General features: G+C 43.1%; 1 protein-coding gene across 4 annotated transcripts in view; it reads right to left on the reverse strand.

The window, feature by feature from the left end:
• ZFYVE26 (zinc finger FYVE-type containing 26) overlaps positions 1-15,696 on the reverse strand; it is an 83,343-nt gene that overhangs the window by 22,949 nt on the left and 44,698 nt on the right. For 3 of the 4 annotated variants that reach the window (XM_042943586.1, XM_042943585.1, XM_042943584.1), the window contains exons 29-38: positions 15,111-15,247; positions 13,279-13,310; positions 12,461-12,597; positions 11,332-11,552; positions 7,260-7,407; positions 6,793-7,002; positions 6,093-6,311; positions 1,981-2,178; positions 1,096-1,295; positions 122-263 (exon numbers count right to left, since the gene is read on the reverse strand). In XM_042943586.1, the coding sequence (XP_042799520.1) occupies positions 122-263; positions 1,096-1,295; positions 1,981-2,178; positions 6,093-6,311; positions 6,793-7,002; positions 7,260-7,407; positions 11,332-11,552; positions 12,461-12,597; positions 13,279-13,310; positions 15,111-15,247 (1,644 nt within the window). Of the gene's footprint in view, positions 1-121; positions 264-1,095; positions 1,296-1,980; positions 2,179-6,092; positions 6,312-6,792; positions 7,003-7,259; positions 7,408-11,331; positions 11,553-12,460; positions 12,598-13,278; positions 13,311-15,110; positions 15,248-15,696 lie in introns of those variants that run through there. The other variant, XM_042943588.1, reaches the window with a different exon arrangement.

Raw genomic sequence — 15,696 nt, forward strand, 5'->3', positions numbered from 1 at the left:
CTCATGTCTTAGTGGGAAGGCAGCCATCAAACAAACAACTGAAATACATCTAGATGATGACAATTGTGATAAGCTTCTGAAAGAGAATAGTCTGTGAGAGGTCTGAAACATTCGTAGGTACCTTGCAGGCAACATCCATTTTCATGTGGTTATTTCCAAAGAGGGTTGGCAGAGGCAAGGTGGTGATTTGAGAGGTCCCAGCACTTTCACACCGATGTAAGAACCTGGTAACTTCCATCTGCAGCTGAAGTGTGTTCATGTGCCTATGCGACAGGAGACACATAGTATAGCCTCACGAGGGGCTTCAGGAGGGACTAGGGCCGGGTGACTGAGAAATCATGATAAGATGGCAATGGAAAAGGTGAAAGAAATGATATGGAGAGAGAAGAAATCCAAAATACCCTCTGATCAGTTATAACAAGATAGGGTGGTCTGCTGCCCTGTACAGACTAACTGCTGCTCCGTGGAACTGGACAAAGTCCAGTCCCTGCATCAGTAAGTATTTAGGAAGCACCATGTGCCACTGATAACAACAGAGCTCAAGAGAGACATGAACCCTGCCCTCACAGACTTCATAGGCGAGAGGAGAGATGAATAATGAACAAACACACAAAATATCTAGCGACTGGGCCTATGAAGGCAATGAAGGCAGGGTGCAGCATTTACTTTGGATGTTGTGTTGTAAGCAGAGGGAGTGTAATGGGCAAGCAAGTATAAAGACTGAGAGGAGGGAAGGGCTTGGTGTGCGAAAGAGCCCCCAGGAGGCCAGTGTGGCTGTCACTCAGCAAGGGGGAAGGGAGGAGTGTGCGAGGAAGATGGAGATGGGCCAGGCCAACACCTTGAGGACCTCTTCCACCTGCCTACTGGAAGGCATTTGGCATGTAGTCTCATCCCAGTACTTCCCTCACTCTCTTCTATGAGCTCCTCTGTAGGCTTTGCATGCTTGTACTGCACACTGTCACTCAGGAATGATCCCCTTTAGATGAGTGGTTCTCTTTCAAGGGTTTAGGAATGGACAAGAGCGGCTTCATCGCCAACAGACACTCCTTTCTAGCCGTTCTGCCCACCCTAATTGTTCCCTGAGCCATGGTCTACCTGGACACATCAGCTGCAGTCATCTTCTTTTGGAAGAAGGTGGTTTTCTTCCTTCTGGTGCTGCGAGAGGTGTCTTGGAGGTAGATCTTCAGGTGGTCCTTGGCCTTAAGCAACCACGAGAGTTTCTCTCCCAGTTCTGTGTAAGTCTTTGCTTTGTGGCTGAAGAACCGGATACAGGTCATGGCGGCCCGGACTTGGTCCTATAAGAGGGAAATGAATGTTCAGATCGAGTGAGATCAGGGATATTGGAAGGTGGGGCTGTTAGGAAAATTCTGACTTGATTCCCATCCATAAAGCCTAGTTGCCAGCATGGGTTGAACAACTATTTTGTATCAGTTACTCCTAAGCCCAAGGGATTCTAAAGTGAACTGACTGGCTGAGCTCCTGGGAAGGACTTTATTCCACCACACAAGAGATCTTCAAAAAGGATACTTTTGCTTTTCCATTCAGCTTGGCTTTGGTCTCACTTTGGCTTTGAATGGTTCAATTTCTCTGTGATTTAGTGTTTGCAACCTTGGGACAGATTGGGAGAACCTTGTTACCTCTCCATGCACCTTCTCTAAAAACACTTTATTTATTATTCCTTATGAATTCTGCATTCATGCCTCATGCTTATTTCGAAATTGCCACAGACCTCTTTTTTACCTTCACATTCCTTGAACTCTAAAGAATGCCATTACTGACAAGGTTACGATTTGTCTCTTTGGGATGAGAATGGAAATCCCAAAATTATTCAACAATGCTAGAGAGCAACATGGATTTGCTCTAGGGTTGGTCAAATAGTGAAGTCAGGGACCAGATGACAGTCTTGTTCCCTCATCTTGCACAGTCTCTCCGTTGGCAGGTTGTCATCAACAGATGTAGAGGGCAGGAAGGGGCTATTACCTTCATAAACTGCTGTAGCTCATATAGAATGTGGTAGTAGTTCTTCTTCTGTAAATGTTGGCAGGCAGCTATCAAGTACTTTCCCCAGCTCTCTAAGGTTGGATCAATGGATTCTAACAAGTTCTCCAAAGTGTGTAGCTTCCCACTTTTATAGCTTGGCTGGAAAATGCCTTCTATGAAGACTTCTGGAGGACTCTCCTGCAGCAGGGCAAGGCAAAAAGTCAAGTATTGAGCCTGGTTCTGGCACTCTCTGGGATCCACTCTGGATTTCCTTCCACTCACACACCTTCAGCTTCTTTCTACAGTGGTGCTTCTTAACATTTTACAAGTCACAGATTCCTTTGAGAACCCCACTCTGATGACTGCTCCCTTCTCTCCTTTCCTGAACAGAAAGCTCCCTGACAAAGTCATCTACGCTCTCAGTCTCCAATTTCTCTCCTGTGATTGTCTCTTCAACCCATTCTTATCAAGCTTTTGCACCCATCACCTCACTAAAACTGCTCCCGAGGTCACCAATGGTCTCTAAATTGTTAAATCTAAAATTCTGTGCCCTTGTTTTCCACCTGATCTATCAGGTAGATAGCTGATGGCTTTTGATATAGCTGATGGCTTCCTCCTCCTTTTCTTTTTTTGGCCAGATTTTCTTTATTTGGCTTCTAGGACATTACCCTCTCCAGGTTTTGTTTCTACTTCTCTGGCTACTTCTTCTCAATCTCCTTTGCTGATTCCTCTTAATTTCCTCAGGGCTTAGGGGGAAGCTAATTCTCTTTTCTTTCTATACTCATTCTTTTGGTGATTTCATACAGTCTCATGGCTTTAAAACTATTTGGTGATTGTGCCTAGATCCCTATTTCCATCCTGTTCATTCCTCCTGAACTCCAGAAGTGTATGTCTAAAATATCCAATTGCCTACTCAAAATGTCTTCTCGGGTATCTAGTAGACTTAATACATCTAGAACTTCACTCCTGGTTGTTTCTTCCAAATCTCTTCTTTCTGTAGTTTTCCCTTTCTCCGATGGCAGTTTTATTCTTCTAGATGTTCAGATTAAAATTCAGTCAGATCTTCTCTCCCCTCCCCAGTATAAAATTCACTAGCAAATTCTATTGACTCTACCATCAAAATACATACAGAATCTGCCTCTATGTGACCACCCTGGCCAAGGCATCATTATCACTTGCCCGGATTATTGAAATAGCTTCCTCCCTGGTCTATCACTTTCTGCTCCTGCCTCTTTTTTGTCTAATGCCAACCAATCAACCTGAATGGTTTTGTTAAAACATAAGTCACATCATGTTACTCCTCTGCTCAAAATCTTCCAGTGGTTTTCCTCACTCAGGACAAAGCCCAAACCTTCACAATGTCCACAAGGCCATATATGGTCCCTGTATGACTGGGCCTTTGTTGCCTTTCTGACCATATCTGCTCCTATGCTTTCCCCAGCTCACTCTGCTCGAGCCACCCTGGCCCTTGCATTTGCTACTCACTCTACCTAGACTACGCTTTCTCCATAATCTGCACGGCTCACTCCCCAGCTCCTTCGGGCCTTTACTGAGTGTCACCCTCCCTGGGCATCCTTTCCAAAACTGCCCCATCCATCCCTGCCCCTTCCCTGCTTTATTTTTCTTTTTACTCATCACCTATACTACAGGTTTTATTTACCTTGTTTATTGTCTGTCTCACTGCTATAATGTAAGTTTTATGAGGGCAGATATTTTTGTCTGTTTTTTTCCCACAATGCCCAGAATAGTCCTTGGCTATTTAATAAATATTTCTTGGATGAAAGAATAAAAGATAAACATTATGGATCAACTCCTCAGGAAAGTGCACACATATACTAATCCCTTCCCTTCTGAAGCTCATCTGTGGTTCAGAGACCCTGTGTCCTAAATCCGCATTCTACAGTCATAGAAAAAAAAATCATCTGGGCATTTAGACTTTAAACTGTGAATAACTAATGGAGAGTAAAGAATGGCTATAAACTCACAGTAGTATAACCATGTCGGCCTTGCAGCACTGGGTACAAGCTGTTTAGAACTGGAAGAGTTCTGAGCTTTGAGGACATCCACAGTGGGTGAGGACTTCTTTTCTGATTCTGGCTGTTCCTAACTGAGAAACCCAGACCTAATTTAAAAGTTTTAGGACGGACTTTAAAAAGCAGAGGGATCAGCTCCATAGGAATGGGAATTTCTCAGAAGAGCAATACCTTAAGAGCTTCTATTTAATCTATTCATCTACTCATTCATTCATAACTGGCACTAGGCCAGGCATCTGAAGACACAGAGAGGTAAAACCTAAGCTTCCATGATCCAGAAGGGATGACACAGTTGTAAAGAAGCAGCTGCAATGCGGTGGGATCAACACGGTAACAGAGCTGTACTCTAGATACAGTGGTGGTGTGTAGGAAGTGGGGACTGACGTTGCTTGTGTGTTCTATGGAGGCTCAACAGAGAGGGTCTGATAGGATAAACAGGAGTTTTCCAAGAAAACAAAGAGGGGCAGGGTATTCTAGGTAGGAGGTACAGCACATGCAGATTCACGGAGGTAAGAAAGCGTAAGGTAAATAATTTCATAAGCCTGGAATGTAGGGCATATCTAGAACTTGTGAAAACAAACTGGAGAAATCAGGGGGCCTGATCTGAGTGGGTCCTGTATGCATGCCAAGGAATTTGGACTTCATCTTATGGCCACAGGGATCTTCTGAGGGCCTTTCAGAGAGGCGAATAACATGAACTATGAATAACATAAATAGCATGTATTCCGATTTAGAAAGCTCACTCTCGGGCAGTGCGGCAGGTAAAGGGGTGAAAAGGGCAGGGAACGAGACCAGCAACAGAACACCTTCCAGCTCTAGCCAGTCAGCTGTAGTTTTCACAATGTGTTTTTCTGTTGTTCCCTATCTGCTTGAGAATTAAGATATTTTGGTTCAAGGGTAAATATGATTATAGGAGATAAAAAGAAGGCTCTTTCCTAGCTCTGACAAATGTAAAGCAGGGTAATGCTGTTGTCAGCTTATACCAAGATAAGTAAGTAAGCAGATTAACTCTCTGAACTAGTCAACAGTTAGAAGAAACAGAACTGGTTGATTTCCACTCTCAATTTGTGTTTAGGAAAGGTAGCTTTATCTCAAAACTCATTTGGAAACTGAGGAAAAGGAAAAATTTAGCAATTAAACCCTAAATAAAATAATTCTTACTTTATTCCTGAAACCTGGTTAGTAGCTAAGAAATAGTAGCTAAGGCAGTAGTGAAAACATTTCCCTTTCACTGTCCTGTAGGGGTATGGTCACCATGACTGTGAACAGTAGACTTCACCTGGAGCAACCCTAGAAGATGTGTCCATTTGTAAACTTTCTCTGGCTGCCATTTTGAATTAGGGTGGCAGATTGAAACTGAAGTATTGAACTCCTATGTTTTCCTATGACATTTGGTCCAAATCAGCCAAGTCCTCCGAAAATATTCTTGGAACATTCTTGTAAAAAAGTGAATACCAAAGGGTCAGGGGAAACAGAGTTCTGACTCTGCTTAACAATGGCTCCAAAGAAATAATGCACTTCGGTGGTGCCCTCACCTCTTGTGGGAGGAGGACAGAGGATGTCAGAGGGGAAAAAAGGAGAGCACACTCTCCTCCCATTAGATATTTGGGGCCCAAATATAGGATCATGGGTGTTTCCTGGCCCTTGTAACAACTCTGACTAGACCAGCAGCTGAGTTAGCAGTGGGACATAGTCCCACGGCAGGTGGGAGGTGTGTGGAAACAGAGAGGCAGACAAGTTTGCTCAAGGTCACACCACTTATACCAACTATCTCATTCTAGAGACCATGCTGTCAACTACTATTCGATTCTGCTGTATGTTTTGGGAGAAGGAATGAAATTTGTCATTGCCAATCACAGGGGTAATCCAGGATCCAGGTTAAGACTTGTTGCACATGTATCAAATCATAATCTAAATGGATAGAGGTTTCCATTTTTACCTGACTCTGCCAGAGATAATCTTATAGCTCAGCACTGGGTTAAGTTTCAGGTGGGCTATCACTCCCCTTAAAGCTGAGTGGGCCAACCCAGGTGGGCAGAGTGGGCACTGCTCTTTGAGAGCTGGGTTTGTGAGTCCCACCTTGTTGAGGAGGTGGAGTAACGCTTCCCGTAGGCAGCTGTGCCTCATGTAGAAGCTGATGACGGCCAGGTTGGTGCTATAGTTATGCAGGTAGAAGAGGCATTCTTGGTAGTAGGTGTTGTTCATGATTTTCCCTTCAGGAATCACCTCCAGAGAGAGGCTCTGGGTCCGAAGGGTAGTTTCCAGTTCTTTCAAGGTAGCAAAATAATCATCATCTTGCTGACAGGAAAGGAGAGTGCAAAAGAAAAATAAAACTCAGTAAATTCTCAGCAGCCTCTGAAAATATTGCTTTCAAAGAGTATTTAGTAATGTGGAAACAACCTTACAATACAGTTTTACAATTCTCCATCATACTATAACACTGTGTTTATAACACCAATTTCATTCAAAAACATAACACAGAAAATTCACCAAAATCTAGATATTACTTAAGTCTGGGTAGGGGATTATGTATAATTTTTATCATTTAAAAAATACTTTTCTGTAGTTTGCTTTTTTTTTAAAATGGACTTTGTATTACTTATCTAACCATATAGAGTTACTTACCTAATTATGTAAAATGGAAAGAATAAAATCTAAATCTGGCAGCTCTGAGCCGGGACTGCCACTATAAGCTGAGTGGACACTGATTCTTTCCCCAGGTCATTACTGCTCCTGAGCTTTCCTCCCTGAACCGACTCTCCATCTGCTGTCTTCTTACCAAGGACAGGAGTGGCCTCACTGTGGACTCCAGGTACTCAACCACATCTTGTACCAGTCTTGAGCCATGACTCAGCTGATTGAGGTCAAAAGGGGGCTTCAGACAGCGACTGAACTTCTCCCGTGCAGCAGTGAGGTTCCCGGCTTTGAGGCAGGCCATGCCCCAAGCATGCCACGCTCCAGTGGGATCAAGGCCAGTCTTTGTGGAGATCTGGAGGAAAAACTGCTCCTTTTAGTGAGAGGCACCTAAATCCAGTGAAAGTCCCAAAGACCAATTCTTTCCCATTGTTGCCAATCATCTTCCTTCCCCATCATCCCACCTGCCATTACTCCCCACTGGCAAACTTGTCATGCTCTAGATACTTCCCTATGGCCAAGGACAACTGAGAGATGACAATACCTGTTTGCAAGGCCAGGCAAAGGCAAGTCATTACAATTGGGTAGAGGTAAGTTTTGTCTTGGCCTCACCTCAACACCCAGTTGGTAGTACTCAGCTTCCAAAAGCTGGTTCCTTAGCCTGGTTACTGCAGCCGGCTGCAAGATCTGATCCAGAGATGGCACGTGGCGATATGAAGCAGCAACTAAGATATTCAGCACATCTACCTTGCTGATGTAGCTACAGGGAGGAAAGAGGCAAGGCAATGAGGCTCTACCGAGTCTTACTAAGAATAGTTGCTGCTTTAATGTTTTCTATTTCAATTCCAGTGCGAAATGTGGTAATGAGAATTGAGAGGTACATACACACTATGAGAGAAGGCTCTGGAGTCAGACTCTCTGAATCTCAACTCTATCACTTAGCAGCTCTATGACCTTGGGCAAGTCAGTTAACTCTTCTCTACCTCAGTTTACTCATTTGTAAAATGGATATACGATAATTTTAAGAATAGAATGAAATAGCCCAAGTAAAAGGGCTTAGCGTTGAGTCTAGAATTTTGAAGGTAATCATTAAATACCAGATATTAATACTCAGAGTAGGGATGTTTACAACTAGGAGATTCATAAATTGCCCACTTGCTTTTTGGTTCTTTAGAACTGCGTGCTAGGAAGAAAGCACAGAGACTATCAATGGCCTGGCCTGTATTTCTGGTCAGTACAGAAGCCACGTCACTACTTTCCTTGGAGATGCTGCTGGGAAAGGGCAACCTGGTCCTTCATTTGGATTCTAATCTCTTGGACTTGACATCTTCTTCCCATGCTTAGGATGACCCCGTGCTACAGCCCATTAGCACTGCCATCTTTGATCTTACTCCTGATACCTGGTGATTGTAAAAACCTTATGGTGACAGAGAGCCCAGAGAACTGGGTCATTTTGTACAGTGCTCCCGAAACAGTCCTACACTCAAAGTTCTTGAATATAATTGTATATATGATGCAATATATATTACACTATATATGTATGTATGTATGTATATATATATATATATATATATATATATATATATATTATGTAACATATGTTATATACAATTATATGTAATTGTTTAGAAGTCTAGAAAAAAGTTCCATGGATCCTTACTTGTCCATCAATTTCCCTGGAAAGGTATTCAGGACATCATTCATTCTCAACTTAGTGGGAATGGGGTAAGGGAGAGTACATGGTGTAAAAACAAAATTGGTATCATAATGTATTGTACATTTGTCATAACAGGTAAGGGGCACCTGGATGGCTCAGTCGGTTAAGCCTCCGACTTCGGCTCAGGTCATAATCTTATAGTTCATGAGTTCGAGCCCCATGTCGGACTCTGTGCTGACAGCGTGGATCCTACAGCCTACTTCTGATTCTGTGTTTCCCTCTCTCTCTGCCCCTCCCCTCCTCATGCTCTGTCTCTATCTCTCAAAAATGAATAAACTTAAAAACAAAATTTAAAAAAATGTGTAAAAAAAATTAAAAAAACAAACGTGTAGTAACAGGTAATGTGAGTTTTGTTTTTAAACATTTATTTATTTATTTAAATGTCTCTCAGAAGGAGGTATGAGTTAAAAACAGTGGAAAAATACTGTGCAAACCAGGAGTTCTAAATACACATGAGAGATGAAAACTGCAGGAGGGAAGAAATCATCTAGAATGGGCATGTCTGAATCTATAAATTACAAACGTATAATGTAAAGCAATTGTTGTACATTGTAAAGAGAAGCGCACAGCATCTGGGGTTGAGAATCTTACCGAAGGAAACGCTTCCTTTTTTAAACTTAATTTTTTTATTTTAGAGAGAGAAAGAGAGCGAGCGAGTGCTTGTGTGCATGCACTTCAGCAAGGGAGGGGCAGAGGAGGTGAGAGAGAGAGAGAGAGAGAGACAGAGACAGAGACAGAGAATCTTAAGCAGGCTCCATGCTCAGTGTGACCCTGGGATCATGACCTAAGCTGAAATCAAGAGTTGGATGCTCACCTGACTGAGTCACCCAGGTGCCCTGCTTTTTTTTTTTTTTTTTTTTTTTAGGTTTATGTATTTTTAAAGAGAGCGAGAGAGAGCAAGCACAAGTGGGAGAGGGGCACAGAGAGGGTGAGAGAGAGAATCCCAAGCAGGCTCTGAGCTGTCAGTGTAAAGCCTGACTCAAGGCTTGATCTCAGTTGGACATTTAACTGACTGAGCCACCCTGGCGCTCCTGCCAATGCCCCCCTCTTTTTTTTAGCACCTTCTTAATTTCTGCTGTCTATAGCCTAAAGTGAATATTTCCTCCACTTATATTAGATTTTGAAAGAAGTATAGGACTTGATGTTAAATTTGTTTTTTCCCCCCAATCTGAATACTTTTTTCTTTTAATAAGATTTTATTTCATTTCCATTACTGACATTTGACGTATATTTAGATATATTTTTATTTTTGCCTTAACTTCTACTTTCTGCTATATGGAGTGGTTTTTGTTCCTCTCACTTCTCTATTTCTGGTAAATGGGTAGATTTTTGGTTCTTTTCATGGTTATTTAAAAAACTTTACTTAACATATACTTATTTCTTCATTTATTAACTTGAAAAATGATATAGACTCTATTGTCTCTTAGTATGAAACAGTGAAATTAACTCCTTTATACTTCCTTTATACTTCCTTCCACTTTCTGTTACATCTCCTCCCGTCTTTCTCAATCTTCTGTTTGTTATTTGAAAAAAATTTTTTTTAATGTTTTATTTACTCTTGAGAGACAGAGAGACAGAGTGTGAGTGAGACACACACACACACACACACACACACACACACAGAATCTGAAGCAGGATCTAGGCTCTGAGCTGTCAGCACAGAGCCCGTAGCAGGGCTTGAACTCACAAACTGTGATCATGACCTGAGCCGAAGTCAGATGCTTAACAAACTGAGCCACCCAGGCCCTCCTTTATAAATTTTTTTTTAAAGTTTCTTTATTGATTTTGAGAGAGAGAGCACACGACAATGTGTGCGTGCGCGTGACTGCCTGTGCGGATGTATGTGAGCAAGGGAGAGGCAGAGAGAGAGGGAGAGGGAGAATCCTACACAAGCTCTGCACTGTCAGCATAGAGTTCGACAGTGGGGCTTGAAGTCATGAACCGTGAAATCATGACCTGAGCCAAAATCAAGAGTTGGATGCTTAACCAACTGAGCCACCCACATGTCCCCTGGTTTTGTTAATGAAAATAATAAAACTAGCATTTTTGGAGTACAAAGGCTCTATTCTTAGCCCTTCACATGGATACTCTCATTCTATCTTCATAACTGCCCTGTAAGTATTATTAACACCCCCCATATTATAGAAGAGGAAACTGAGACTCAGAGCAGTTAACAGACTTCTCCAAGGTTACAGAGCTAGGAAGTAGTAGAGATGAGATTCACTGCACTGGCTCTCCATCTTGGGAATTTGCAGGTGAAAACTGAGTAAGGGCCTGAGGCACTTACACTTCAAAGAAAATTATGCTCTCTGCTCCCATATCTGGCTAGGACTGAGTGTTGGGAACACACAACATGAGTCACACATCTCAGATAAGCTGGGAACTGGGAGTTTTCACTGTCAAGTTAATGAACGGAGGCACAGCAGGTTGTATAGGGATCTGGGGCCTAGTCTTACCTTTTCTATAGATATTTCTACTTTATGATGCAGATTCCTACCTGTAACACAGGGATAGACTAGCCCCCAGTGTGCTTTATAGATCTGTTACCCAGAACTTCTGGGGCAATAGTCTGGATTTGGTCAAGACTAGGGTAGAGTTCTGGCCAAGGCTAAGCATTGGACATTTAGGGAGGGCACATTTTCTTTTAAAGCCAGACAGTTCCACAGAAACTAAAGGTGCTTCCCCAAATTGATTTTAATTACAGATTAACCAAAGCGTTTACTTTCTTTCTGATGGGGTAGTGCTACAGAACACTCTGCTTTGAGGATCCACCCAGGGAAAAAGAAGGGTAGGGAAGATCACTTGTGATCTGGTAGCAGCATTTCACCAATATCAAACTGAGAAGCAAAACATTTTAGTGGGTCTTATGAGAGAGGAAGGTGAGGTGAGAACTCATAGTGGGGCCAGAAAAAGCCACCAGATAGAAATGATACCCACGTAAAAGAACAGAGACTCATTCCCATTTACCTGTCACAGAGAGCGAGGTCCTGGCTCCGGCCAGCCTTGACGAACATCATCTTGGCGCTGAAAAGAAGCTGCTTCATGATGTCTGTGAGTAGCCCTGCATCCACCTCTGGGTTGGTGAGGCCCTGGGACAGCTTGCAGCAGTGCTCAATTAGCTGGTGGCCACACGCAGTGCCGTCCCGGTGCAGATTCAAGATGGCAATGCACAAGGAGGCACTGGGGGACTGGCCAGGGTGGGAGAAGAGAGAAACACATAGTGAGCTTTGGGACCAAAGCATTCTTCAAAGGTAGCTGGATGGCAGGAATTATTCTTCCTATTTCGCCAGGCTTGAACTACACTGGAGGAAGGAGCCAACTTCCACAGCAAAGTAGGAGTGAAACTCAACAAATTGCAGGTGTTCTAAGTGGCATTGCTAAAGCTCTGGCTGCTAGGTTTCGTTCCCATACCGGGAATACTGTGTTCATGTGTTACCTACTTCTTGGGGATGTCCACACATTCCCTCCATTTTCTCACTAGTGCAGATCTTCCTTACTACTGGCAAGGACTATGGAAGTCGCCTTGCTGGAGAAGTCTCTGTTTCAAGCATAGACCCATTGTTGCTGAATTAATATTCCAAAAGCACACTCCAAAACCTTGCACGGTCCCTGGTGCCTACCAGGTACATATTCCCTACTGCAGAACTCAAGGCCTTATCCATAAATAGCTCTTTTCAATCCTGCCTTTTACTACCTCTCTATTACCGCCCTATGTTCTTTCCAATTAAACCATTTCCAGTCCCCTAACCATGCCCTGCAATTTTTGACATTGTGCCTTTGCTCAGATGTTCTAGTTTTGCACTCTTTGCCCTTCCCCTATCCTCACTCTCCTTAAAACGCCCAAATTTCTGCTCGTCACACTCCTACTACTCTTCTAAGGATCATCTTAAATGCTACTTCTTCCATGAAGCCTTTACTGATCTCTCATGTTTCCAAGATGCTCTCCATTTTCTGCCTCAGTTGGTTTACTTGTCTTAACTCCCATATTATTATGCTGTAAGTGATGGCCAGGTCGTGTTCACCTATCTCTGGCATTTCTTGCCATAATTATATGTTAGAAAAAAACTCAAATGACCATCACACTCATTGCCATTACCTGCTCATAGTAGAATTCACTCCGCATCAGCTCATTTTCCTCCTCATTCAGATCCAAAATCCATTCCACCTCAGCTGCTTTGGGGACTCTCACCACAGCTGAGTATGGCGGGCTTTCACTCTTGGAGCTGGGTGGTGCTGAGAAGAGAAGTGCCATCTGTGTGTCAGTAACTGACCAGCAGTGCAGGGTAGCCCCAGCCAGAAAACTGGCATGAGCTACATGCAGATCCCTGCCTATCTGAGGGTCTCTGTCTCTCCTTGGTCCCCTTTATCTTCTTTAGAAGATCTTACTAGGTATCTCAAACTTTCTTCCCCAGGGAAGATCCCGGATGAGTGTTACAGTGTTTGTCATACAACCCATTGCTTCACACAAGAAACTCTGAAATGTGTATCCTTCTCAAATGGAGGGCTGAGTCATTGGCTACCCTAAAAACTAACTTCTGTGGAAGGATATAAACCAAACTATTAATAGTGATTGCGTTGGGGGAAGGAGGTAGCATTCAGAGGTAGGATGGTGGTGAAGGGGAAATCCAGGAGAAAAAAAAAAGAAATAACCTATTCAAAGTTAGGGATCAAATTCTTTGGGTGCTGGCCTTCTGAGTGCTGGAAGCTAATGGCCAAATATGGTAGGTTAATATGATGGTAAATTTTAAGGGAAACGGCTTGATAGAAATGCCAATAATTTTCTTTATTCCTTGGCCAACAAGTTGCATTGAGTTGCCATTAAGGGTATCAGTTGCAGTTGAAACACTGAAGAAAGAAGAAAGAGCCAACTTGAACATATAAACAAGGAGTCACAGGAATATGATTCAACCTTACCTTCTGGTTGTTCTGGATTCTCCTCTGGCACACTGGAAACAGAAAAATGAAATGCCTGAATTCCTTCTCTTCTTCGGTTTTGAACTTGGTATAGAGCATTGACATTTAAGCCATTATCCAAGTAAAATATATTAGGGAACCAACCAAACTCCTTTCTGTCCCTCACCTGTCACAGCCACTCACTCACCATTTTCTGTCCCTTCCATCTCTTAAATACCTCTTTAAATGTCCCCATATCTCCCTCCATCCCTGCCTCAAAGGGCCCTCGGCATTTATTGCCAGAACCTTTCCAATGGCTTCCCAGTTGGTGTCCTTGACTCTGTCAACCTACTCTCTATTTTGCAGCTACAGCAAGCTTTCAAAAATGCAAATCTGGTCATGTTATGCTTGTGCTTAAAATTCTTCCATAGCTCTTCAGGGTAAAAGTATTCCACATTTGCAGTTTCAGTCCTTATGACCTAGCCTGGTTATCTCTTGAGACCAACTCCTGCCACCCACGACTTGTGCTCAACCCATAAAAGTCCTTTCCACTCTGCCACTGGCTCTGGTCAATTTCAGTTAGCATCACCAAGCACTAAGTCCTGATGCCACAATTCAGAGGTCAAATCTATCACCTGTACGAGGAGCCACTGCTCGAGCCTCTTTATACTTCCTCAAACAATCCACATATTCTCCTGTTGCTACCTTTGCGGTTGTCACTCCCACTCCTGGGCATGCCGTTTTGGCTTCTTTACCTACTAATTTCTCATACTCAGAGGCTCAGATCAGGTGCTATACCGTTAAGAAATCTTCTCACCATCGGGCTAAGCTGTGTGTCTCTACCACTACACTCATATTCCAATGACATGGTGGTCTGTTTGTTAAGGTCTCCCCACTAACATGGGGCCCCCTTGAGGACACAGTGATTATTGCTGAGTAATTGTTGAGTAAGAGAATCTCCATCAATTTACTGCTCATTTCTAATCTCAGCAATATGGTATATGGATATTTATCTTGTCCTCTACTCCGAGGGAGGCAAGCAGTATGTCAGGATCACAGAACTGGCAATATAAGCATGGTATGTCTTCCTTCCTAGGAGACCAGTAATCATCATGGTAAATGATGACAAAAAGAGTTCATCTTAAAACAAACGCAATAATTCTGTTGAGCAGAATATAAAATCAATTTAAGTCCATAAGCAAAACATGAGTAACTTGCTTTTGAGGAGTTTCTTTGGCTCATATTCCCAGATGGCCTAGGAGTCTTAGTTTCACCCTCCTTTGCTGCTAGAAGAAGTGAAAAAAACTGAGCAACAGTAAGCCAGCAAACAGTCTCAATCTGTCTTGTCAGAGGTATAAGCAGTTTCTGTCATTAGGTAAACTGTGTGTAGGGAGGTGTGGGGGCTGTCCTAGTTGTGGGTAACAAGCCAGGTTGACTAGCTGGATTAGAAATGATGGAAGTGATGCCCAAACATTCAACAGGTGTGAATATGTGCCTTTGAGTCCAGCTGAAACCAACGGAAGCAAGAGTGGTTGAAAAATTGGTGAGGCTACTGGCCTCAGACAGGAACCATGTGTCCTGATATCAGGAAGAACATCATGTAAGAGTCTTGAGTTCTGCTTCCTCTCACCCCTACTTCCTCTCTTAGAAGTTTCTCTGACCAAAGTCAAACATTTCACTGTAGAGTTAATGACATTTCAGCAAGAATGCTAAATTAAAACTTGCTGTAACTGTTCCAGATTTCAGATGCTCTCCACAATGAGACTTTAAGGAGTGTAAGGACAGGGGGGTGGGGGGTGGGGGTTGTGGTGCAGAGGCCAATGGACGTAGCGGCCCCACTGCAGGACACTCACTCTTTGTTGTAGTAACTATAGCACTGGTCACACACGCGAGTAGGGCTCTCTCTGCAGCCTTCCACCTGCATTTTCTTAGTGGAGCAGGCACTGCACACTAGTCGGCCACAGCGGCGACAATGATGACGCCTGTTGAACTGAGGAGTATCATTGGGAAGAGAAGAGGCAAGAGGAGAAGGTGAGATTGCAGATACGGTGAGTACATCTGTCAACCCATTTACTTTTGGTATTAGCCACCTGTGACACACCTAGAATACCAGGTGCTTAGGCTTCTACTGAGAAAGAACACTTAGTCCTTGCCTTTAAGAAGCTGACATTTAAACGTTATCTCTCAGATGGTGGGCAAAGGTGACCAAGTAATAGAACAGTTAGTTTTGCAATAGTTCCTGACAAGTTCTACCTGTCTGTGGAGGCAATGTGTGAAGACACAGCAAAACGTAGTGGGGAAGAAGGGACTTTCTCAATCAACACATATCACATTTCTTCACGACACTGATGATGAGGAGAAAGTATCTTTTTTTTTTTTCAAAATGCTTTTACTAGTACTGTCTTATTCCACTGTAAGAGGCTGATAGATATAGTTCTT

This window comes from Panthera leo, chromosome B3 (genome assembly GCF_018350215.1).
Source record: "Panthera leo isolate Ple1 chromosome B3, P.leo_Ple1_pat1.1, whole genome shotgun sequence".
Classification (NCBI taxonomy): Eukaryota; Metazoa; Chordata; class Mammalia; order Carnivora; family Felidae; genus Panthera; species Panthera leo.